At 36.7% G+C, this 24,130-nt stretch overlaps 1 protein-coding gene across 4 annotated transcripts in view; it reads right to left on the reverse strand.

Annotated features, from left to right (window-relative positions):
* LAMA2 (laminin subunit alpha 2) overlaps positions 1 to 24,130 on the reverse strand; it is a 347,870-nt gene that overhangs the window by 37,538 nt on the left and 286,202 nt on the right. For all 4 annotated transcript variants that reach the window (XM_071740967.1, XM_071740966.1, XM_071740969.1 and 1 more), the window contains 7 exons: positions 17,089 to 17,205; positions 14,869 to 15,051; positions 12,032 to 12,186; positions 10,400 to 10,543; positions 9,404 to 9,537; positions 4,365 to 4,524; positions 2,561 to 2,685 (listed from right to left, as the gene is read on the reverse strand). In XM_071740967.1, the coding sequence (XP_071597068.1) occupies positions 2,561 to 2,685; positions 4,365 to 4,524; positions 9,404 to 9,537; positions 10,400 to 10,543; positions 12,032 to 12,186; positions 14,869 to 15,051; positions 17,089 to 17,205 (1,018 nt within the window). The remainder of the gene's footprint in view (positions 1 to 2,560; positions 2,686 to 4,364; positions 4,525 to 9,403; positions 9,538 to 10,399; positions 10,544 to 12,031; positions 12,187 to 14,868; positions 15,052 to 17,088; positions 17,206 to 24,130) is intronic.

Consider the following 24,130-nt stretch of genomic DNA (forward strand, 5'->3'; position numbering starts at 1 on the left):
TAGGGTCAGCTCGCCAACTTGTCCAATGTATAAGCACTTCTGGGAAGAAGATGGAATCAGAACCTGTTGTGTATTCTCATGGTCTGCAATGACTCACTTTGAAATCCTCATTGTAAAATAGCATGATGCATTCTTTCATCTTGTAATAAATTATAGTTTTATTGTTGTTAGTGATTTTACAACTTCTGGAGGATCCCAGAATGAAAACCCTGGAAAGTGATTCTCTCTGTTTACCCACTAATTACAAACACCACAAGAGCACAAGCATCAGTCCTTCCACAGTTCTTGGCATTCCTGTCATTACAGAACAGAAAAGATCAAGCTTTGAGATTGCTTGATAAACTCTTGTCCATTTTTTTTTTTCACACAGATCAGATAGCTACAAGATGGCAATCTTTTGGTCTAATTGCAAACAAATAAATTTGAACAAGGAACATACATGTGAAACACTGGCTAGGAACCCATTTGCACACAAACAAGGATCTTCAATGTAGTCCTTTTACCCTCTGTTACTACTTTCAGCAGTTAAGTTTTTGCAAATAGATTTTGCAGGGGAACAGGACTCTTCCTGGTATTAGAAAAATGGGTTAAGTCCCTTTTTTTTGGCTTTTAACAGAATTCTACAAATCTTAAATCTAGTACTTTTTCAGCCTCCCTGTCACCCTCCCACACTCCAAGAAAGAAGATCTACACTATTTCTAATGAATGACAAAATTAAATTTAGGCTGAGATACACATAAAGGTTTAGGCATTTTGTCCTGGTTTGAGCCAGGATAGAACCAGTTTTCTTTCTAGTAATTTTACTTTTCAGTAAAGTCTCTTGTAATTAGCTGCACTTCCTAAAAATAACAACATGTTTTTCAGTCTCTGATAACACTTGATGTTTATAGTTACTGCTAGAGAATGGTATGCAGAGCCAAGGCCACAGCTTGATTCTGAAAAACATCTTATGGTCCAGAAACAAAAGGGAGCAAAGCAGTTGCCTGTGGGAGGAACAGGCTAGATAGGTGACCAAAATTGTCCAAATGGAGAATTCCATCCCATACTCATCACACTTGGTATAAATTTGAGGGATTATGAGGATCACGCCTCCTTGTGCGTGGCCAGTGTCCTGAGAGGACTTTGTCCATTTGTCTGCCTTTGATCATGATCCATGAGTCCCTGAATCTGTGTGTTCCTGCATCCAGCCCCCATTTGCTGCTGACTCCAGAAGCCCAGTCTGGGACTTTCCCAGGGCTGCCTTGCAGCCTCGGTGGTGATGTGAGTATTATTTGGGGGGGAACATGATAGCAGTTTTGTATGCATTTCATTATTTTCCTTTTCATCACTATTGTTTCATTAAAGCTGCATAGTTTAGTTTCCAACCCACAATTCTTTCTCCTCCCACTATAGCCAAAGGGAGAGGGGTTAATAGAGAGCATCTGTCATTCGTTTCATAGTCAGGAACCATGACACATTTCCACTAGGAGTTGCTTGGAACTGAAATGCATATATCCGTCATCATGCTCCTTAAATTTGCACCTAAGTGTCAAGGGCTTATAGTTGTAGTCAAGGAACAGCTCTGGTATTTCCAAAATTGTTTCTCTTCACAACTGAACTTGCACCATTTTCAAAGGGTTAAGCCTTAGCAGATTGTTCAAGCTAGCAGCTTAGTTTGGAAACCAGACTGCTCTTAACTTCCCTGACTGGGTTTACAACTATTTTACCTAAAGCAGGGTAAGCACTATACTATATACTGACGTTGCTGAATTCCCTAAAAAATCCAGGACCACCTAAGAGGACAATGCTGCTTTCATCTAGTGGGGCACTGTGAAAGTCATAAACCATAAAGAAAGTTGTGAGAGGCCTGGAGTCTTCTTTACATTATCATTCCCAGAGGTGATGCCTCTGCTGAAGTTGAGGTATGGCACAGGAAAGTGCTTGAGATTATTTTAGTGGGAAAGAGGAAAGAAGATGGGTCATGGCTCTCTAAGGACAGGGGTTCATCTTGAAAGGTTGTAACTTATGTTCCTGAAGAGAGTTCTGACCCTGTATATGAGAAACCTGTAAATCCATTTTCTTTATATCTGGAACTGCAAGTCTCTTTCAGGGAAACGATTTCCCATTCTCTTTTGAGGACAGAAAACCTCTTTCTCTTGCATGTGTCTCTGCTCACTACACTGGTGGCTGTGAAAGCCACCTTGAGACTGCTCCATGCTGCATGAGAGCTGAGGGCATCCACACTACTGACATCAATGAGCCATGCTTCGTGTCACTGTGAATCTCAGCCTCTCTCATGTTTTGATTCATTCTGGCTACTGGTTAGCAAGGGTCTTTCCATCATAGCACTGTTACACAATTTTAATTCTGTTAAGGCAACAACCACCTCTACAACCCAGACTGGGTACATCTCCTGTGTAATTGCAACCTAGCTTCATATCTCTTAATATTGTACACAGACCACATCTGTCTACTGAAACTCCATAGTTGCTGTGGAAATTCCTGCTCCTTATCACAGAACACTGTGTCACCACAGACAGATTCATAAAAGGGCACAAGAAGCAGTCAGTGCTTTACATACCTAACGGCACATCCTTTGCAGTCACCTTCGATATCCCTGAAATTCCACAGTCCTATGGGCTTGCTGTCTAGAAAGGTCTCTCCCATGCAGCCAGTGAAGGTGGTGACTCTTACAGCATCTGATTTCTGCAACAGAAAAAGCAAAATCCACTAGAATTCAATCTGAAGCAATCTACTGTTTCTGAAAGCATAACTGGTATGAAAATCACAAATACCAGGAAATGCGTCTTATTACCTTTAATATCAAGAACAATATTTAATCTGACAAGCTCTCTTACAGAACAATTTATCAGCCAAAAAGTGAGCTCAACATCATACCAGTCAGCATAGGAAAGCCCATTTATATGTGAGACTCTAGGGATGATCTGAGCTGAACAATTCCTAAAGAATAAAGAGCTGTCCCAGCTTCAACACCACCATCAGCTTTCCTGGCTATTCAGAGAGCTGCCCTCTCCCACTTGGTTGAGGTCTACCTCAATTTTTGTTTAAGACGTCAGAAAAAGGACTGCAAGTAATCTCTCTCACAAGATAATAAATATAATGTTACTACTGCACTTAATGCTCAAAAGCCTGGAAAATGAGATCGTCCAGGCTGAAAGACCAACTGTGAACTCAACTTGCTACACCTGTAAAGTTCATGTGGAGTTCTGGATGCAGAAAAAAGTGCAGATGGCAAACAAATTAGGACTCATATCCCATCAAAACTCATTAAGCCAGGGTAATGGGGTAACGCTCATTAGATCATAATATGGTACTGTGATCAAGGCAGTAATATTTGATGGTACACAGAGTACTCAGCTCAAAATTATCCTTCTAAAAATACCAAGTTTCATTTAAATTTTACTTCATCAATATGAGCTGATTGAAAATCTATATACTTAGCTTTTTGAGACAGACAAACACCTGCTGTTTTCCATACAGCAATTATGAATATTAAGACCTTGCAAGAGAGTATGGAGAAGTGCAACTTGAAAACATTCAAAGAAAAGTATGACTCAAAAGACTTAATGTGCTGGTGATATTTCCCAGGGTAATTGGGAAGGTTTTAATTAGCAACAAGTATGAACTTAATGTCACTTGTGAGAAATTCATGACATGAAATAGCAGTCTTCCACTTAAGTCAGATGAAAGATGTTTTTAAAAAATGAAAATGAGCCTTCTTTTTAAATACATGGCAAAGATGCACGAAAAGAGAGATGGGGACAAAATCCCAGGAAAAATCTAAAGCGTTCCAAAAGCCAGTAATATGACAAATCAGATTTCTGAGACAGATTTTATTTATACCCTTGCCTATATAAAACAAAATGCACAGCAGTTATTTTCAATCTTAACGTTCAACAAGAAACATCAAATTTCATTGCATCTGCACCTTTAGAACAAGAAAATGTTCATGATTTTTTGAGGACACAGTCTGGATAAAGCAGAGACCATAGATCTGAGTTGTACTAATATGTATTGACTTGTAACTTCCTGGCCCAAAATATTATGAATTTTTTTCCTGTTCCATTGAATACTTGTCTAAATCAGATATATGTCAGTTAAATTAGCTGGCTGTCATGCAAGTCTGCTCAGAATTGTTTGGTTTGGTTTTTGTTGTTGTTTTTTTTTTTTTTGTTTGTTTTGTTGTGCAGAACCCATCTTAGATCAAGATCTAAAACGAAGTTACCTGACAGTGCTCCAAAACTCATGCACATCTTTGAAGTTACAGCTGGACTTCAAGACATGGATTTCAAGCGTCTGGAATCTACATTCTCTATTCTCACATAGACAGCCAGTTAATACAGTAGTACCAGACAATACAATACCTTTATTTTTTCTGTTAAACCACCAACAAACAGCACGGCATTAGCATCTACATCCAGAATGGTATATCCAGGTGGAGAGACAGATCTGAATGTGGCTGGCACAATGCTGGCTTTAGGACCATCCAGAGCTCGCACAGATATTGTGCCATTTTTCCCAGTCCTAGAGATTTTAATAAAACATTTTAAGCATACAGAGTGGATAGTAAAAACAAACACCAGAAAAGTCTATTTTAGATGGTATCTTCTAATACAGGCATGCATTACTGATTGTGTTCCACTTTGATCCAAATGTACAGACACTTATGCCTTCATGAATTGACATGATCAAAGAACCATTTTTTTTTCTCACCTGAATCTCCTTTTTGAACAAAATTTGCTATACAGACAAAGTGCAACTTCCCTTGACTAAAATGAGGAAGTTGCATTTTTTAAATTACTGTGATGAAATTAGTGTTAAGTAATTGTTTCTTAATGTAACAAGTGACGCAGGCAAGGTTCCAAATGATCTTTCTGAATTTAATAAGGTTTATTAGATTATATTTAAACTGAAATGAATGATCATGTGATAACGTGCTTCAATTTCCTTCACTGTGGTGCACAAGAGTTTGTACTTTCTGGCTGCTTATCAAACAAGCACAAACTCTTCTATGTTTAAAGTTGTTACCTTGTTGTCCTCTATGAATTGTATGAAATAATGATGGTAATAATAACAGCTACAGAATTTTCCATTTGTTAATAGATTTGCAGCAGTTTGGTTTCTACTCCCTAGATTATATTGCAGTAACTGGCATGGAAAGAGCTTGCTGACTTATATTTACAACAGAAGGGACAGAAATGGAAGAAAGATGATTCCTTCTCATTTTCAAAGGAAATTTGAATAATTTTTAATCCTTTGCAATAATTTGCTTATACTGTAGCTTACAGGAATATGGATAGTATCTTTCCATAGAAAGCCTACTACTTGGAACTTTTCCTACTTACATATTCAATATTTAATGTAGAAATACACCACTTAAAGTAAAATTTAATTTCTTTTGCATAAGTTTATAAAAAATGTATACCTATCTTGAGTGACAACTCACTTTTAACGATCACTTGTGGCATTTCATTGGCTACCTGATTAGACTAAAAGCATCGTAGTGCCTGTTTTCAAGCTGGACAAAACCGAGATTTTTCTCAGAAAAAGATTTTATACCTATTTGTGAAGAAGGTTTCTTGGGAAAGGAAGGAACTAGGTTAAATAGAGGTGATCAGATTTGCCAAAAATTTTTTACATGTAGCTTTTCAGGATGAAAAGTTACGTAAAAATCCTGTCAAGATGCTGTCAAGTCACAACCAGAAAATCAAATAAAACCAACAAAAGAAACCTTTGATTTTCTGAAATCATGAACTTTGCTGCATTCAAGGATGCAAAATTGCCTTTTGTGCTATTAGAATTTTATGTCTAAAAACACTTTTCAGAATTCCATTTGGCTCAGAATCTATTATCTCCTAACCAGAATGAGCTGACAGCTGACATAGACTAGAACTGGAAAAAAAAAATCACTTAAATTTAAAAAAAAATAATAAAAAAATAATGAGTTGAGACATTTTAGTTTTGAGAAATTCCTCCCAAACTGTAAAGCACGGTTGCAAAGCAATTTTGAGAGTTTCCAACCAATAGGGAATAGCTTTATCGATCTATTCCATCTTGCCTGCTTTGTAGTCAGGGATCTCTAGGTTTTCATATAAAATATACATATTTGCAAAATTACACTGGAGGTCTTTGATTACCCACCCATACACCTTGATCTGGCAGTTCTGAAGCCCTTTCAAGGATACAGGTTCTCCATGCATTAATTGTTGGAAGACCAGAAGTAGCTAAAGAGGTTTTTTTTGAACTGTGTAAATTTGATGCTCTCTGAAAAAAAGTCATTGGCACCTTCAACACATATTGTGCTGAAATCAAGATTCCAGTTTGAAATCATCTAAGTACAATAATGCAGAAGTCACTGAGTAGACTGACACTTTTTAAGGTGTCTAATATGTCACATGGGTGTCTTTCATCTTCACACAGACTGAAATGCTAACAAAGGAGTCTCTTCCATAAATAATTCTCTCTTATTTGGGGAGGACAATTGAGCAAAAAATACACTGCTATCCTGTGCATGACAAGTCATCAGGTTAAGAGATATTTTTGTAGTGGTAGCCAGTTCTGTAAAAGTGGTAGATTACAGAAGATGTACCAGCACTGTGTGGTTGATCATTGGACAAAATTACATAATGCCAGGGTCTGCTCTTTAGGAGATGCATGATGTAAAGAGATGGCATTTGCAAGTCATCAACATCAGATCACAAAATGCCGTGTAGAAACCTCTCCTCCTTGACCCCTTGAGAGCACAGAAAGCCTTCAATGGAAAGTTCAGCTTCCATTTGCCACAGCAGTCGGAGACTGAATTCTTGCTGAGCTGGGCTGGAGGTGTCTGCAGTGAATTTGTGATTCATCACCCTTTGTCCTCAGAGGAAGGGCGCTGCTTAAACTCTGTCATTAGCAATTAAAAAAAATGGTAATACTTCAATCACACTTGATTAAAATCAAAACTAATCAGGTTCTGCTCCTAACTGAGGCCTGCTGAAATCAAGTGATGCTATTTCACTGATTTAGGGAGATCTTATCCATTTGACTTGTTTCACAAAATAGACATTGTTTTCTTGTTGCACACCTGCTTTAAATAATTTTGTCTGTTATGACAGATTTTTGTTTGTTAATTGATATTTTTGATTGCTGTTCTTGATGCCAATCAGATTTGCCTTGTTAAGTAAGTAACTAAGTAAGGTAAAGTATCATCAAAGTTCTGGATATTTAAATGAAAATCCTGTATCATCAAAGTGCAGTGGAATCCCTACAGGAATAAACAAATTTTACTTCAAGTCCAGAAATATAAATATCCATTCTAACCTCTGCATATACAGTAAAATGCATAGTATTTGTACACTTCAAATAAATTGTGATGAAAATAAAGTCCCTGGAAAACAGATTCAGTAATTATCAAATCAGTCATAGCACACTGGAAATTTTGGCACAGATGTTAACTGAACAGAACATATCTGGTCATTACTCAGCACTCAGCTTCTTCATATTTAGATGCCATTCTGAATGCTCAGTAACCTTGAGAATTTCACAATCTCTGTGCCACCACATCTCTTTCTAAGGCCCTTTGGGATCCCTGATTAACAACTGATATCAACCTTTAAACCTACCATATCATTATTACTTTTTGTTAATGCCTGTCACTACTGAAATCAATGGCAAAATCAAGGCCACAATTTCATCTTATGTCCCCATTCTAAGTGGCTCTCTCCAGCTATTCAGACAGCTCTGTCAGGTTGCTGAAAAAGTGTGCAGCTGGAACAGAGCTGAAATTGGGATGAAAAAGGTGAGGGAATGAAATGAGTAAATCTCTCCAACAGGTTATGAAAGGAGTTAGAGGAGAGGTATCAAATTGACTAAAATGTTAAAAGTTGAAGAACCTTCAGTAAGGCTTGTGATTTATGAAGTCTGCCCTATGAATGTAAAATCAGCTCTAAATTCTTCATCCTAATCTCACAAATCCAACTAATGTCTCTGCAATGTAATTCTCCTAAACACTGCTCTGCACTTCACATTTGTGCAGCTGTAATTGTTCTAACCTGCTGATCCAGCAGTTTGTTCAAAATTAATGGTACGCACACCCTATATATCCAGAACAAGCAGCTTAATAGGCAATGTGTGAATTTTTATACCATGTCCTGGCTCCATATTCTGCTGAAGCAGCTTTCTTGTAAATGAAAGGCTGGCATTACTGTGTCACAAAGCTATTTTAGTATGCATGATATGAACTGGTGAAGATTTCAACAATTTGTATTGTACCCTGGTTTGTATTTTCCTAGCAATAACATTTTAGTTAGCCACCTTCTGAAGACAGTGCTGTAATTTTATTTAATTCTCTGCTCTGAATGGCTTATTTCTGTGATTTCACTAAATTATTTAAACCGAATGCTATTCCTTCCTCTGGGAGCTATGGATGTAACTGGCATTAGACTGCTTTGTTTTCTGTCTTCTTTATCTTGTTTTCTGACTATATTATCACTTCTATGTCTAATTCTATGTGAAATTTACTGTAATGATATAAGAGAAATTAAACAGCTTCATATCAATTGCAGTATAGATGATTTTATCCAAACTACTAAGATCTGTTCAGAAGCAGAAGACAAAGTGTAAGTTATGTAATCCTTATGCTGTAGTTACTACACCATGCCATGTGTTTTCTATTTGAATAGAAAATATCAGATTCAGCTAAAAAATGTGAAATCTGAATATTAAGCTATCTATAATTCTAAAGTTCAAAAGCATTCAACAACTGATTTCAAATTAGAAAGTACAGGTTAGCTTTCCACAATATTTTATCTTTGAGTTTTCATAAATTGTATCTTTTTAAATATCTCCAGTTTGAAGAGATATTCTGCTTATGGAGATGGAGTTTTGAGTAAGTACTAAGAAAACTGTATGGCAGACCATTCATTTGCAGAACTGCATCAAGACCAGAAAAATCTGAAAAGTTGTTTTGAAATGCAAGGAGAAAAGTATAACAGTTTACTGAATGTCAAAACCTGTAAGTGATTTTAAAAGGAAGCAAGTTGAAGATGATATTTGATAAAGGGATAGGTAAACAGAAGAGAATATAGGCAATCATAGATTGTTGATGCCAGAGGGCAAGTATGTGATGAAAATAAATTCTTGACACAGAACAAGTCACTTTTCAATAGTAATTGTAGTGTGTATACTTTTGGTACAAATGGACATAGGTTCAATTGCTTTGATTAAAGTAGACTAGAACTTCTCATATTTATGACATAGTCTTAAAAAAAAAAATTAAAAAATCGGTGTTTCAAATATATCAAACAGTTCCATGCAAATCTGATGTATGCAAACTTGAGGACAGTGAAAGAGAAGCAGAAATTGTTAAATTTAGGCATTTTTTCTTTAGGAACCAAATCTTAAAATTGAAATATATACTTGCCTAGAGGCTTCAATCCGGTACCAAAACCCGTCATTTATGGTCAGATCTGGATATTCTACCCGTCCAACACCAGATCCCACATCCCACAGGAAGCTCACTTTGCCTTTGCGCATCTCTATAGCCAAGAAGTCAGTCTACACGCAAAATAGGAAAATAGAAGCGATCTCATACTTTAGCTAAAGAAAGTTTTACACAACTCTTCACACTTCAGAAGGTAAGGTAAAATGAGGCAACAGAATCCTATATACAGACAGTAATATATGAACTTTAATTCTCACAGTGATCTAAAATCAGGGAATCTTTTTCCTGTTTATATTGGTTAAAAAAGGAATCTTAAACAAAAGATGTTTATGTTGTTAATATTGTAGCTACCAAGAGTAGGATATAACTCAGAGTAATGTTTGTAAAACATCCATTGGTTGCCAGAAAGATGTCAGGATTCTAGGCTAATATCTGATAAAATCTAGCCTCTTCATTTTGTATGAAGTACATAAAATCTGTAGTTCAAAATATTAGAAATAGACTAGTTTTGCCATTTATTGAATTATTATTTATTATTCTGTCTGTTATAGACCTAATGGAAATCTGAACCATTAATCATTATTATGCTTGGAATTATAGTCTTGACTTAAAATTACAATAAACAAGAGTTTTGACAGAAGCAAGATGATTAGCTACTTCATTCCTAAGGGAAACCCACAACCCACCCCAAAAGTACCCTGGCTGCATAGTGAATTTTATAGCTCTAATGTAGTCCATGTACAAGTTTCCCAGTGCATATTTAGTGAAATGAAAATATACATTTTCAAAAAAGTGTAATGGTCAAAGTTTAAAAATCCCTATATTAATATCAAAGATTATTTTAGAGCCCTCTCAACTACTGCTTTGAAGCCTCAAGGAGTTAAAAGAAAAAAAAAGTCTCTTTCATCTTCTGTATTTGTCAGTAGTCTGATTTGATTGAGCAACCCTGACATGAAAAGCAAGAGAGAGACTTACAAACTTGGCACTTCCAAGGTAAAAAAGCAGATTGTCAGCAACTGCAGTCTTCACATTGACAATGACGGTGTTGTACGTTCCTTTCTTTATTTCTGGTCTGTATGTGCGAATACAATTGCCTCCAGAGGACACAGACACTTTGATCTTCAAAAAAAGCATAGCAGAGAACGTTCAGTTTTTCAATTTACTACTTATTATTCCAGAAATAACTTCAGATGCTTCCAAGTAATTATAAGCATACACTTTTTTTCCTCCCCCCCCCCAACTTCTGTGTTACGTGTACCAGGGAGCTGCTTGGATATGCACAGGAGATAGATATGGAATTTCTGGGACTGTTTATTAAATGGTAATAAAAGTTCTTTTTGGTATTCAGACTGGAAAAGACAAACTATGTATTAAAAAATAGCTAGAAGATACACTAGTCTAACATCATCAGCAGTAGAATTCTAGAATTTGAGCAGTAGAGACTATAAGTAGAATGTAGAGCCAAGAAAATATACCGTAGTCCTGAAGGGATCACAACACATTGGTACAGGGTGATCTGTACTTTCCTTTTAATATCTTTGATCATGCAAATTTCAGAGACCTTTTAACAATTAGTTTTAAACCAACAGTTGTGGCTATCACTACTTTTACATAGCCCCTAATGGAATTGGTATTCAAAACTAAGTTTCATTTTCACAGCTGAGTGACATACACATTCAAGTTTCCTCAGGCTCTGAGCACAGATAAAAACCCAGTATACTGCTTGCTTTCATAATGCCAGCGTAGATATAATGACAGTACAATGGTATTCAATTCCAGCTAGACATGTTTATGTGTTAGAGTGGAAGCACATAACGCTATTACCTTGTCCTTAGGGCAAACTTGGTCAAAAAGGAGATGCATTATGTGACCAAATTTACCATTTCCCTATCTTAGAAACACTGAGCAGTTACCTACTTCCAAGTCTTCAGACAGAAGATGAGTGTAACACCATTGCTGTAGCAAATTTCATCAAGTATTTGGAACACACTTCCTCCCCAGGATCTTATTATTATATAGATCTTTTATTTTTTAAACAATTTTTCAGGAAGTTTTCATAAGTACCATCTTCAAGGTATTTTTTCCTTTGATACATGAGGTCACAAGCTGAATAACCTTAAGGATTAATCAGCTGATCCTTGAGTATAAAGTTTTACTGAGTCAGGGAAATGGACTCCAAACTCCAAATGGGAAAAGCAAATACACTCAGCAATTTCAGTGAGTTTGAGTTGGTGTCACACTCGGGCAATGCAAGTTCAAGAAAATGAAATCAGAGGCACAAATACATTTTCCTTTTCATAAAAAATCAATGATGATGTCACCCATCTGCTGTTCTATCACTTACAATACTTCTTAAATCATAACCTTCCCAGATACGGTCCCTACCAATGTTATCCATTTAAAACCAACATTTTTAAAATGAAGAAGACACTGAGTGAAAATTATTAGAAAAATCTCTGTTTATCTTAGAAATTATACTACATTATTTTCTCTCTTTTTACATGTTTAGAATTAGAGAAGTTTCACTCTGTGGAAAAGAAATAGAAAAGTAGAAAATAAAATTCCAGCAATACTCAGAAGGTCATCTGACTGAGAAAAAGGGCTTACCGAATTGGCTTGCTTCCGAGCTTGGTTTATCAGCTCTTTTATCTGAGAAATGTTTTTCCCTAAGTTATCCTGAAGTTCTTTGATTGGCTTGATTTTATCTAGCAGACGATCTGTTTCCTTTTCTAGGGCTTTAATACTGGAATCTGCATCAGCAACTTTGTAACAAAGAACGAGACAGAGTTTTAGAGAACAATGTCAAGGAGTAATTACACATTGCAATAATAAAATCCTAGAAAATTACGCATACACAATACTCAGGTAATTGCATACGCTACTATGAGGTTCACACAGACTAGGAAGCTACCTGAACAGAATAAGATACATTAAGAATGTTTAGAATCACTTTAAAGTAGCAACAGTTAAGCAAATACAGGTGTTAAAGCAAGATTTTGAAGCAGTAAGTATGCTTCAGGTCAGGATGATGCCAATGGAAACATTTCCTGTAGCAAAACACACTGATGAATGAAATATTGACTTTCTGTTTTCCATACTCTGATTTTGAAGAAATATTCTAGATTAATGAAAACTGGTTGGCTTCCATTAGCAATGTCTGAAACAGGACAAGAATTAACCTAAGGTCAATTCTTGAATTAATTATAATTTGGCCATAATTGGAAAAGGCTTTGTTCTGGTCACAAGTTTAAAATTCTGCATGTGTATTTAAAGCAGACTTTAAAAAAGTGGCAGTAAATTGTGAATACTTTCTTTTTTTTCAGGTGAGCCTAATTTCACAAGGATATTTTTTCCTCTCTTTAATTTTCAAATGACTTTTTTTCCTTTCAACATACAACCAGTGAACAATGGCTTCTCTTTGGCATTTCATGAGCAGATCCAAGGATTGCAACACATGGCTGGTATAAGGCTATGGGTTTGTGTAAATAATACTAAAAATGATAAGCCTGTATTGACCAGAAGAATGTCTATTTAATAATAGTAATAATAGTAACAACAACAATAAAAATAATGCTTAGATAAAGCATGAAAGTCTGGATACATAGTTTCTGAATAAACACCTAGACACTGATGCCAAACCTTCAATATGCTTCTCAAGGTTTCACATGAATGAAAATGGTTACCAGGTCACTTTAACTCAGAGCTTTCTAAAAGTTAAGTGCTTAATGATTCAATGAATATGAAATGCAGAGCACCATGCAGAAGCTTTGGTGGTAAGGAATGAATCATGGTTTACTGGAAAAGGCACAATAAAAGCAGCAAGAAAGAAAAATGTACGTACTGATTTCTGTAGGCAAGATATGGAGACAAAGAAAAGAGAAAAAACAAAAGAAAATGTAAGAAAATATTTTGAAGATCTAGACACAAATGTAAAGTCAATAAGGAAAGGACTTGTCTAGAAAAAATTGTTAACTTTTATATATTGCACATCTGTATAATGAGAATTCAGAGTCTGAATTTGGACATGTAAGAGAAGCTGTTTACTCTAGAATGTAGTTGTGAGTGCCAACACAGTATATATATTTACTCTGCATTTACTTAAATCACATTCTGTGATTTGAATATCCATTAGCAGTTAGAGAGTGGTAAAACTGTACTTCTGGAGAACATCTTCGAGTTTATCTTTGTCTGACACGAAGGAGTTTGCAAGTGGTAAGACCACTCCTAAATGTAAACCAAATAATGGTGACTGGGGGCAATCAAGAGATAAATTTCTAAACTACTGCTCCTTATCTGAACTAAAATGCTAATGTACATTTAGTCTTAGACTATTTGGGCTGGGACAGGTGGCCCAGTCTAGATCCAGCAGTGCCAATAAATTACTGCTTTTTAGCCACTGCTCAGTCACTCATCACTACCCTGCCAGAGGTCATTACCTCACAGATCTGCTTGTTCCATAACTGGCTGCAATCTATTCAAATTATTTCAATCAGTAATTACTTTTCATATTGCCTAAACTACTACGGATCAGTCTCTCCAACAGGAACTATACCTGGGATTCACACCTGTATCTCAGTTGGTGGGGGATTAGGAACTTGCAAAAGGCAGGCAGTGACAAAGAGCCATTGTGGGATTAATTTCTTTCATCAGTACAGCTACAATTTGAAGAGGATATTTTTCCATAGAATGAGAATGCCAGACTCCTAAACTGGATGCTTTTAGGTGCCCAGCTTCATCAAGCTGATGACAAACAGGAGAGCCCAAGTTAGCTGAGAAATTAGTCCTTCAGTAATTTTGTAAAGACATTCTGGTTTGGAGGTCAGCTCTGGCTGCATACTCCTGCATATGGTCTAATAATGTACTATCAAGTATGTTTTAATTTAGAATTCAATTTTATCCATCACAACCCAAGTGACAATGTGGATGCAGTGTCACAGTGCACTGTCAAAAAACCCTAAAGCATATAAAAATCCATTACCAGAATCCCCTTTTTCTCTTTCTTCTGAAGTGTCTTCAGTGTTCTACCAAAAATAGTTTCATGTATGAAAGAAGTAATACATTTCTCCCAGAACTGATTATCTGATTGACTGAAGACAGGGTTAGTGTGGGGAATTTTGCTCAAATGAAGGAGTGAAATGCCAGTCACAGTCCTTGATAAGTCACCTCCCAAATACTTGAACTTTGTCTGCAGAACAAATTTGTCCACTACACGTTCATCCTGCTGACGTTAGCTCTTTTTCCAACTACTTGCACCAGTCCTTAAGATTCAAAATTCTTTTTATATATAAAGTCCAGAAAATAGAAGTCATAGGGTTTCCTTTTAGCCCAGCATACTGTAGTGACACTATGAGTGAAATTCTGAAGCGTCTCTGTTTCATTTTAAGATGTGAATTTAAAGCCACAAACAAAAAACCCACCATCTAACAACCCAAAAAAGATCTTACTGTTATTGATAGGGTCCTTCACAACAGCATTTGTTTTCGCTACGTCATCTGCAAGTTTACTGTAGTTGTTTCTCAAACCAAGGAGATTCTGGTTGAGGTCTCTAATCTGGGCCAGGACATCATTTGCAGAATCATTGGCTTGTCTTGCTTTGTCTTTGGCTGCCTGTACCTTTATAGACGTATCTGTAGGTAGAAAAAGATAATGAAATAATTGCCTGGAGTACAGAATTTACCTTCACTTATCTTAGCAATAAAGTTGGGTCAAAATTCTACCATCTGAAATTGTGTTGTGTAGCTCTTTAAGAGGTCCCACTTCACATACTTTAAGACATTAATAATTTTAAGTCTGACCTACAGAATCTCTCCCTTAATGTCTCTTTTGGATACTAAATGCATGTGAAGAAGAGAAAATTACAATTAGCACCTTGAAAATAGAACTGAGCCTTTAATAAACCATTGTCATCATTAATGATAAGTGGGAGAACATAGATCTCTGACGGGTTTTTTTTACTTCCCTTTTCTCCTTTCATGTCTAGGTATCTCTCTTTGAGGCCATTATTTGAGGTCATGCACCTTTCTGGCAGAGTGGAAGCTGTAGTTACTGTGTTACTTTTCTCTGTCACACCAATTATATTTCTTTTCAGCCACACTTTAAATTATGTCTATCCCTACACATATGTTATTTTCCTAAGGTGATCTACCTTAATAACCCTTGTAGCTGGCTATTAGTAAAGCACAGGCGCAAGAAACAGTATCTTGAGCTGCTCTTTGCTTTCTTGGATCCTTGAAGAACAAGATATGCTTGCAAAAAGTTAATATTTTCCCCATCCTCCTTGGTTACTTCCCAACTAAGCTACTGCATTTTCTTATCCATACCATTTATTTGCTATGTTTTTCATTCTTAATACCCATCCACTTCTTTTTATGAGTGTCCTTCTCTCAAGAGCAAGCACTCTGTAATTCTAATTTGATAGGATTTTACTACACTGGTTGAGTATTTCACGTTTCTTTTACTAGTTGTAAAGTTAGTAGTCTGTGTCCTGAGGTCAACTGACCCTAGAGGCTCATTTTTTTTGTCTTGGGCATCTATCTGTACACAAGAAAAGAAACAGTCATGTCAATACCTGCGGTCAAAACTCATTAAGTGAAATAAGATGACCATGATATATTAAAAGAAATTTTTGTGAATGCCAGATTTCAAGGAAGTCTAAATCTAAATGAGAACTTCTCCATTATCTTAAATATTAAAGCCACAAAAATGTGCAAGATTACTAGGATTTTGTTTTTCATGCCAAATTTTCACTTGCATTCTGAACCTTCCAGACCATCACGAATCACATAGAATATGGATTTTATTTAGAGATTTTTAAAGGCATATCTCAGTTTATAAAGTGCTTCTTGAAGAGAAAAGTAATAGAAAATTACACTGATAAAACACTTCTTATTTTCCAAAATATTCATTTTACTCCTGCCTAGTGGGAGGTGTCCACGTCCGTGCAAGGGGCGTTGGAACTACATGATCTTTAAGGTCCCTTCCTACACAAATCATTCTATGATGTCTCTTGTTATCACAATGCAAAGTGGCTAATATCTGAGGACTGGGATTTTAATGAGTACTAAGGATTTTTAAAAAGTTATTTTTTGGCTTTACAGAAGTTAGAATGTGTATAGCCCTTCAGAGTTCATAGAGGAAAGCCTGTTCCAGTGTTGAACAAATTACAGTCTAAAAAACATATGCAACACCAAACAGTGACTAGAAATGATATTGCAGAGTAAATCTATGACAGTGTATTAGAAAGGTGAGAGAAAACCCAGTAAATTTCACCCTGCCTCTTATGTAAAGTCACTACTTGTTTATTCTTCTTGTTTAAATTATAATGGTTCTTTAAACAGCATTTTCATGAGAATTTTCACACTTAAAGACTACTTGTCTCAGATTGTAACACAATTCCTGATATCATAAATCTTTTCTTTCTGAAACCTTTTATAAACCGCAGAAGCATGGTAGCTCTTACTGTGCGAAAACCCAAACTGATAACAGGTATCTGTTTGCAGTTCAGTTGCCTCTCATATTGCTCACCTTGGTCTTATTTCAATGGCCAGTGGTCAAAGTGGACATACCACGGCCACAGGCAAAGATCAATCTGACAGATGTTAAGTGATGAAAAACGAAACAAAAAGCAGGGATTAGTCAAGTGTTGCAGCACTTTTTCAGCTTACCATTAGGAATGGCTGACAGCTTTCCAAAGGTTTCATTCAGAGCTCTCAGGAGAATGGAGTTCCTCTCATCAGCTTCTTGCAGCCTGTCCTGCGTGCTGTCCAGGTTACCTCCTTTTTCTATAAAAAGTGAACATAGTACAGAAGCTTTTACTCTTTGTGTCCACCATCGTTTCTTTGCACAGATTTTAAAATGCATAAGAACGAGCAAGCCATTTATCATTCAGATACTGCACAAATAAGCAAGTTCAGTAAAAGTGGCTGTAGGGCTCATTGAGGGCAGGTCTCTTGGAGTTTCTCAAAGGTAACCAACGTTGGTGTAACATCTGAGGAAACACACGTGATCACCTAAGCACCAATGTGAGGAGACTACACGAACAACAGGTTATTATGAAATAATCATATTAAACTTAGGGCAGCAGAGGGGGGGAAAAGTCCACCTAGTAATTAAAACAAAAGCTAAGAATTTGTTCAAACTGTTAAAGTAGTAGTTATGCTTTAAAGGTAAGTTCTCATTCTTCAGCAGTTGCTTTGAATGAAAATTATGAAGATATTTTTGAACAGTAGCCAGCACAGCAATAATTTTTTGTACTCTAAAAAGCGAGACTCCAGCTAAACTTTATGGCTATTTAAGCAGACATTGTTTCAAAATTTAGAAAGTAAAGTTTGGCACAGAAAATGCCAGTTAGTGTTTAAACTACTATTTTAGGGGGCATTTTTCATCATTTCTTCATATCAGTAGGGAAGTCTTTGGAACTGTTGGTAATTTCTTACCTTAAAGGCAAGCCCTATTGGGAAACTAATTAAACAACACTGTGCTTGATAGCAAAATGAGAAAAATAATTTGTAGAAACAGAGTTCAGGAAGCAAAGTATGACTGCGGCCTTTGGATCCATGACAGATTATTGAAAACAAACATCTAGTTTTCAAATACTTATCCAAATAGATATTGGGAGAGGAAAACACACTAGAGATTAGTTTTTTGGGTTTGATTTTGTTTTGTTTTGTTTTTTGTGAATTATACCCATGTATTTCTCAAAACAAAAAGTATCTCCTTTTTTTTAACCGACAATATTTTTACGTATCATTGGTATTCCAGAATCTTCAACAGCATCAGGGCTGTAACCCTTCTGCAAGAGAATACTGGATTAAAACAAAGGATTGTGGTTCATGTTCCAAAATCTAAAATCTACAGCTTCTTAAAATAGATGTGCAAGAAGCATTTTGTAATGAGAAAAACCAAACAAAATGTATATAAGCCTACAAAAAAAAACTAAGTAAATTTTCCAAGACTATAGTAAGACTGAAACAGTGGATGGAATTTAAATGAGACTCATACTTTTGTTGTTAGAACCTTGGAAATGTCATTCAGGAAGAAATCTGTTTGCTGTATTAAAAATAGAGCAACACACAGGACTGCAGGAGTACCAGGAGGTAAGCCTTCATTCCTGCAAAATATCCTGCAGAGGAACAGGACATTTATGTGAACTGCACGAGGCACAGTTAACACTGGAGTAAAGATTCTTATATATAAAAGATCCCTCTACTCCTCAAAATTGAAAATTTTTGTCTCCATTGATGAATGAAGCTATTGGTGATGTTTCAAAGTAGGTTGAACTCATGATATTGTGGTCTTAAATGCTCTGAGACTTTACTTAGTTTCTTGCTAAGTATTAATACCAACAAAACTGTTTCAATTTCCTCCACTTAATTCTGAAATTGCAGTATGCTTAATATATCTTTGGCGTCTCTGGTGCCTTTCAGACTGTTAGTGGTTTTAAAGTGTGTTAATATTTCTGAGATCAATTAATTTCTGGTGATGGTGTATTAACTTTTTTGCATAGCCTTAAATTATCTCTTTTCCTCCTCTTTAGTCTGCCAGATCCAACATTATGCTAATTATCCCCTGGTTATATTTCTGAAGAATCATGTTTCCAGACTTCTGCTTTCAGCTTTGTAACCATAGCAGCAAACTGATTTTTACAGATTTTAATAAGAGAAGTTTCCCTAGAACTCCTAAAATTGAATACTGAGGCTCCACTTGTTTAATAATTTTCTTTTAATTCCTCAAATAAATTTTAATTGTTTGTGTTTTTAGTTTTGTTTTTTTGTTTTAAATATTACAATAATAAAACCATAAATTAGTGTCTCGAGGCTCTTAGACAAGATTTGTCCAAGAAACGAGGAGATACTAAGGCCTATGACAGCTTTTTGAGGAAATTGTTCATTTTGCACACATTAATATGAGTTACATTTTGAAGCATCTTCCCATTCTGTAATCCAGAGGGCCTCTTCACTAAACACTATGCTAATTTTGGGTATGAATCACAAACTGAACTGACTTCAATTCAGCTTTTCCCATCCTTTAATTATTAGCATTTATGAAACATGCTGGAGGGATGACTTGAAGGCCTGAGATCCCCCAGTCAGTCATAGAGGCTCATCAAAATACAGGCAACTACCACCGAAGTTTTTCCCAAACTCCAGTTTTTCTGACTTGGAAGACATGAGCGGGGCTGCACTGGAAGGTGTCAGGCACTGTCAATGCACAGTGAAGTGTAGGTTGAGAAGTATTCTGAGAAATTACCCTCAATCCTGCTTCCACTTGATTAATTTATCACAGAGATACCACGGGATGACAATCAATGCATTATTTATTGTTCAAATAAACAAAAGTATTCATAGTTCATTGAAACTAAACCCTATAGAGTAAGTAGAATCCTGAAGGACTTTGTAAGTATGGACCTTTAGGTTTTCCAACTCAGTTAACAGGGACAGATTTTAATTTCTGTTTGTATTTCCATGGTTAAACACAGCTTTACAGAATAGAGCATTTTATCTCTGTCTGAATAAACTAAGTAAAATAAAAATAAAAATCCCCACACTCATATGTTACATTAAGAGCTCAATAAAGTACTTAGTTAATTACCATTTATAAGCACTAATCTATTTGTACATGAGAAAAGTATTCACAAGTGTCTGCAGATCAAATACATAGGTGGCCCTGGTTAATCACTGATGTTAAATTACTGATGTGGCATCATTGCAATGCTAGTGGAAATAGATATGTCCAAATGCAGTTTTCCATTTGAAACTGTTCAGGAAGGTACTGCTACCCACTCCATATCCCCCCAAAGCCAGAAAAAAAGGTAGAAATCTCACAAGGAGCAACTTATGCATCTGTTTTTATTGTTTTATTACGTTTTACTGTCAGCTGCACACATCCCTTTCTGTTATACTTGCTTTGCTTCTTCCCACTAACATTCTTGTTCCCCATGGAGCAAGATTATTTTTTTTTCCCTGAAACAGGCAATACCTAGAACCTGGCTATAGGAACAGTCAGGGGAAAGTGAGAGAACTCAAGAAATGCAGCTAACTTTTCAAAATTACTACTTTCAGCACTGACTGCAGTTTTTGTATGAATATTATATTGGCCATCAAACGAATGCAATAATTTGCAGAATGTAATATGCCAGGTCAGCAAAAGTCCAATGCAGAGGAGTATGCACAAACAAGGGCTTTAGCTCTGTCTATCAGCTGGAAAATGTGCCAGCTAAAAATATTCACATGTTGTCAGATAAGACAAGTTGTCAGTTCTTAAGCAAAATAAATGACATGAGCTCAATTTCAGTAGCCACCTGACAGCAGTCTCCAGCTGAAGAGAAGTTTACATCTTATTTTCACTTTTCATTGATCAGTTTTGACAAAGTCTGTATATAGTCTCAAATCTGCACTAAGGTAAGTGTATTTTTAAAACAGTAAATTCAAAATTATGAGGAAGAAAAATTGCTCCTGGCAAACTGAAAATCCCTTAAGGCACAGAGAGAATGAAGCTGGCAGGCAGCAGCATTCACTCATTTGTAGTCAAAATTTCAAAACTCTTTCTTAGCCAGAACACTATATACAGATTTTGCCTTTCCCACCAGCATCATTCCTTCTAACTCCTACCCTCAGAGAGAGAGAAATTACTAAATCTCTATTTTAATAGCTTCTGTCAGAAGCTTTGCTTTGTAAGGACTGTTTCAGCAGTTTTGGGTGGTAATATAAAACAATTCCATTATTAACAGTTGTTTTAAAACTAGAGTAATTTGCCACAAATCAGGGGAATGTCATGATGTGGCAAGAGAAAAACCCCACCTTCATCACAGCCCTGCCTGAATTTCTGGCATGTGTATTAGTTGAGTGGCTTAGGGGTCTTCATTACTTTAACTAATATACTACCTGTGGTGCAGACAGAGAAATCTCAGACTATGATTACCTCTTTCCACCAGACCTTTATAGAGAGCCCAACATCTACCTCGCACTTTGAGCTGAGACTCTGAACAGGATGGCTTTGTAAAAATCACAAAATCGCAGAATATCAGGGGTAGGAAGGGAGCTGTGAAGATCATCAAGTACAACCCCCCTGCCAAAGCAGGATGAAAACTAGGGCAGGTCACTCAGAAATGCATCTAGATGGGTCTTTAAAGCCTTCAGAGGAGACTTCACAACTTCTCTGGGGAACCTGTTCTACGGCTCTGTAACCCTTACAGTAAAGAAATTCCACCTCACGTTGAAGTGGAACTTCCTGTATTCTGTCTTGAATCCATTGCCCCTCATCCTATCACAGGGCACAAGTGAAAAGAGATTGTCCCTTTCTTCTTGATGCCAAGCCCTCATATATTAATTAGATCCCCTCTCAGTCTTCTCTTCAGACTAAAAAACCCCAGGCCTTTCTTCATAAGGCAGGGGTTCCAGTCCCTTAATCATCCTCATAGCTCTCTGTTGTACTCTCTTGAGTAAATCCCTGTCCCTCTTGAACTGGGGAGCCCAGAACTGGATGCAATACTGCAGGTGAGGAATCACTAGAGCAGAGAAGAGGGGGAGGAGAACCTCCTTCAATCTGTGGGACACACTCTTCTTAGTGCACCCCAGGATAGCACTGGCATTCTTGGCCACAAGGGCACATTGCTGTCCCATGGATAACTTGTTTTCCACCAGGACTCCAAGATCCTTTTCCATGGGGCTGCTGTCATCCCAACCTGTGCTGGTGCATTCTGTTATTCCTTCCCAGATGCAGGACTCTGCTCTTGTCCTTGTTGAATCTCATTAGGTTACTCTTGGCCCATCTCTCCAGTCTATCAGTCTGTCCAAATCTTGCTGAATGGTCACACTGCCTTCAGGTGAATCATTCAGTCCCCCCAGTTTTGTATCATCAGCAGACTTGCTGAGAAGATGCTCTGTTTCATCATCAAGGTCATTGAAAAAGATGTTGAACAGGACTGAACCCAGCACTTATCCCTGGGACACTCCACCAGTTACAGCATTGATCACCACTCTTTGGGGTCTATTGTGTAGCCAGTCCTTAATCCACCTCACTGTCCTTTCTTCTCTGTCACATTTCCTGAGCTTACTTACGAGGATGTCAGGGGACACTATGTGAAAAGCCTTGCTAAGGTCAATAGACTACATCCACTGGTCTCCCTGCATCTACCCATTCAGTCACAATAGCACAGAAGGCTTTCATATTAGTCAAGCATAATTTCCTCTTAGTGAACCCATGCTGTAAGAAAATATTGCTCTATCACTTCTACAGTCTCTATCCTGGAAGCACCAAGACATCTGGAAGAGATTATGCTCACATTACTAATCGAATCACCCCTTTGGAGCAAATGAGTGAGGAAATGAGATGAGGAAAAAAAAGAAACCCATCACTGCATTTTGTTCTTATGCATCCACATTCTGGGCACAATGTTAACTGATCTCTTTGGGTCATGCTGTGGAGCATGAACATGTTTTATCAGATGCAAAACAGTGTCCTGTGAAAAGTTCAGAATGTTTGTCTGGATGAAGCATGTCAAATCTAAGATGTATCAGACAACACTGTGAAAGCTCCATCTCATTACCCTTCAGTATGGGGCAAGGGCATAGACAAAGTTCCAAGATATGCATTTTAAGCAGTGCTCCCTGTGTGCAATAATATTGCTTTATGAGACTTTAGACTGTTCAGACTCTCACTTCTGAATTATAAAACTGTTATCAACTTAAATTTTCACTGGTGTAAAATGGGAAAATAATATACTTTTTCTAAAAATCTCTAAACTAATATCTTACTGAGGTTGTGGTACAGCTTTTGTTAGGGTTAAATTGGTCAGTCTGGTGAGAGCATGGAATTGACATCTAATTACACTGCTATTACTGCCTGGAGAGCACACAGAGCTATGCACTCCAGTTTGGGGGCATCTTCTCAGCTCAGAAGAACACTGCAGCAGGGAAGAGGCAGCACCATCATTTTAGTGTTTCCTAGGCATTAGCCATGACAAATTGTAGCAGTTTACATTCCAGAAAGGAGCACTAACAGCATCTGCTACTTCAGCCATGATACTTAAATTGCACACTGGCCACCCTTTGAAGTTTTTTGATTATTTAAACATATTTACTGAAATAAACATTTCTGTAACATATTTACTGAAACATTCCCCTCCATCCTTAAATCTGTACTGAATCTGACAGTAAAGAACACCCTAAATACACATTCAAGATTCACTAGTAACTTTTTTTTCTCAGGGCTGCTTCAAGAAAATAATATTATTTTATTTCAAACACTCTATGACAGTAAAATATAATTAAAGACCTTATGAGACTTTATGCTTTATGACCTTATTAAACATTATGTTTACTTCTTAGCTAGTCCTGCAGTTGGAAATCCTAAAGCTGCCAAAACTAAATGAAAATGTGGTAATAACCAGAAGATAACTAAGTTATCTCAACCCTTGTAATGTACATGCTTTTAATAATGGGTCTCCCACCACACCAATGAAAATTTTTTAGGTTAACACCAGACTGGGCTTTATTAAAAAAAAGTGTCTCTTTTCTAATAGAAAGTATTTGAACTATTCTACCACAAGAGCGAGGCTACAAGCATCATGTCTGTGACAAGCAGTTTAAGTCTCTACCTCAAATATTTAATATGTGTGATTTTTCAAGTTCTCACACATGAGACAAACAAAAAAAAACCCCAACCTAGTTTGATTTGCAGATCCTATAATGAGCAAAAAAACCCACT

Source organism: Heliangelus exortis, chromosome 3 (assembly GCF_036169615.1).
Source record: "Heliangelus exortis chromosome 3, bHelExo1.hap1, whole genome shotgun sequence".
Taxonomy (NCBI): domain Eukaryota; kingdom Metazoa; phylum Chordata; class Aves; order Apodiformes; family Trochilidae; genus Heliangelus; species Heliangelus exortis.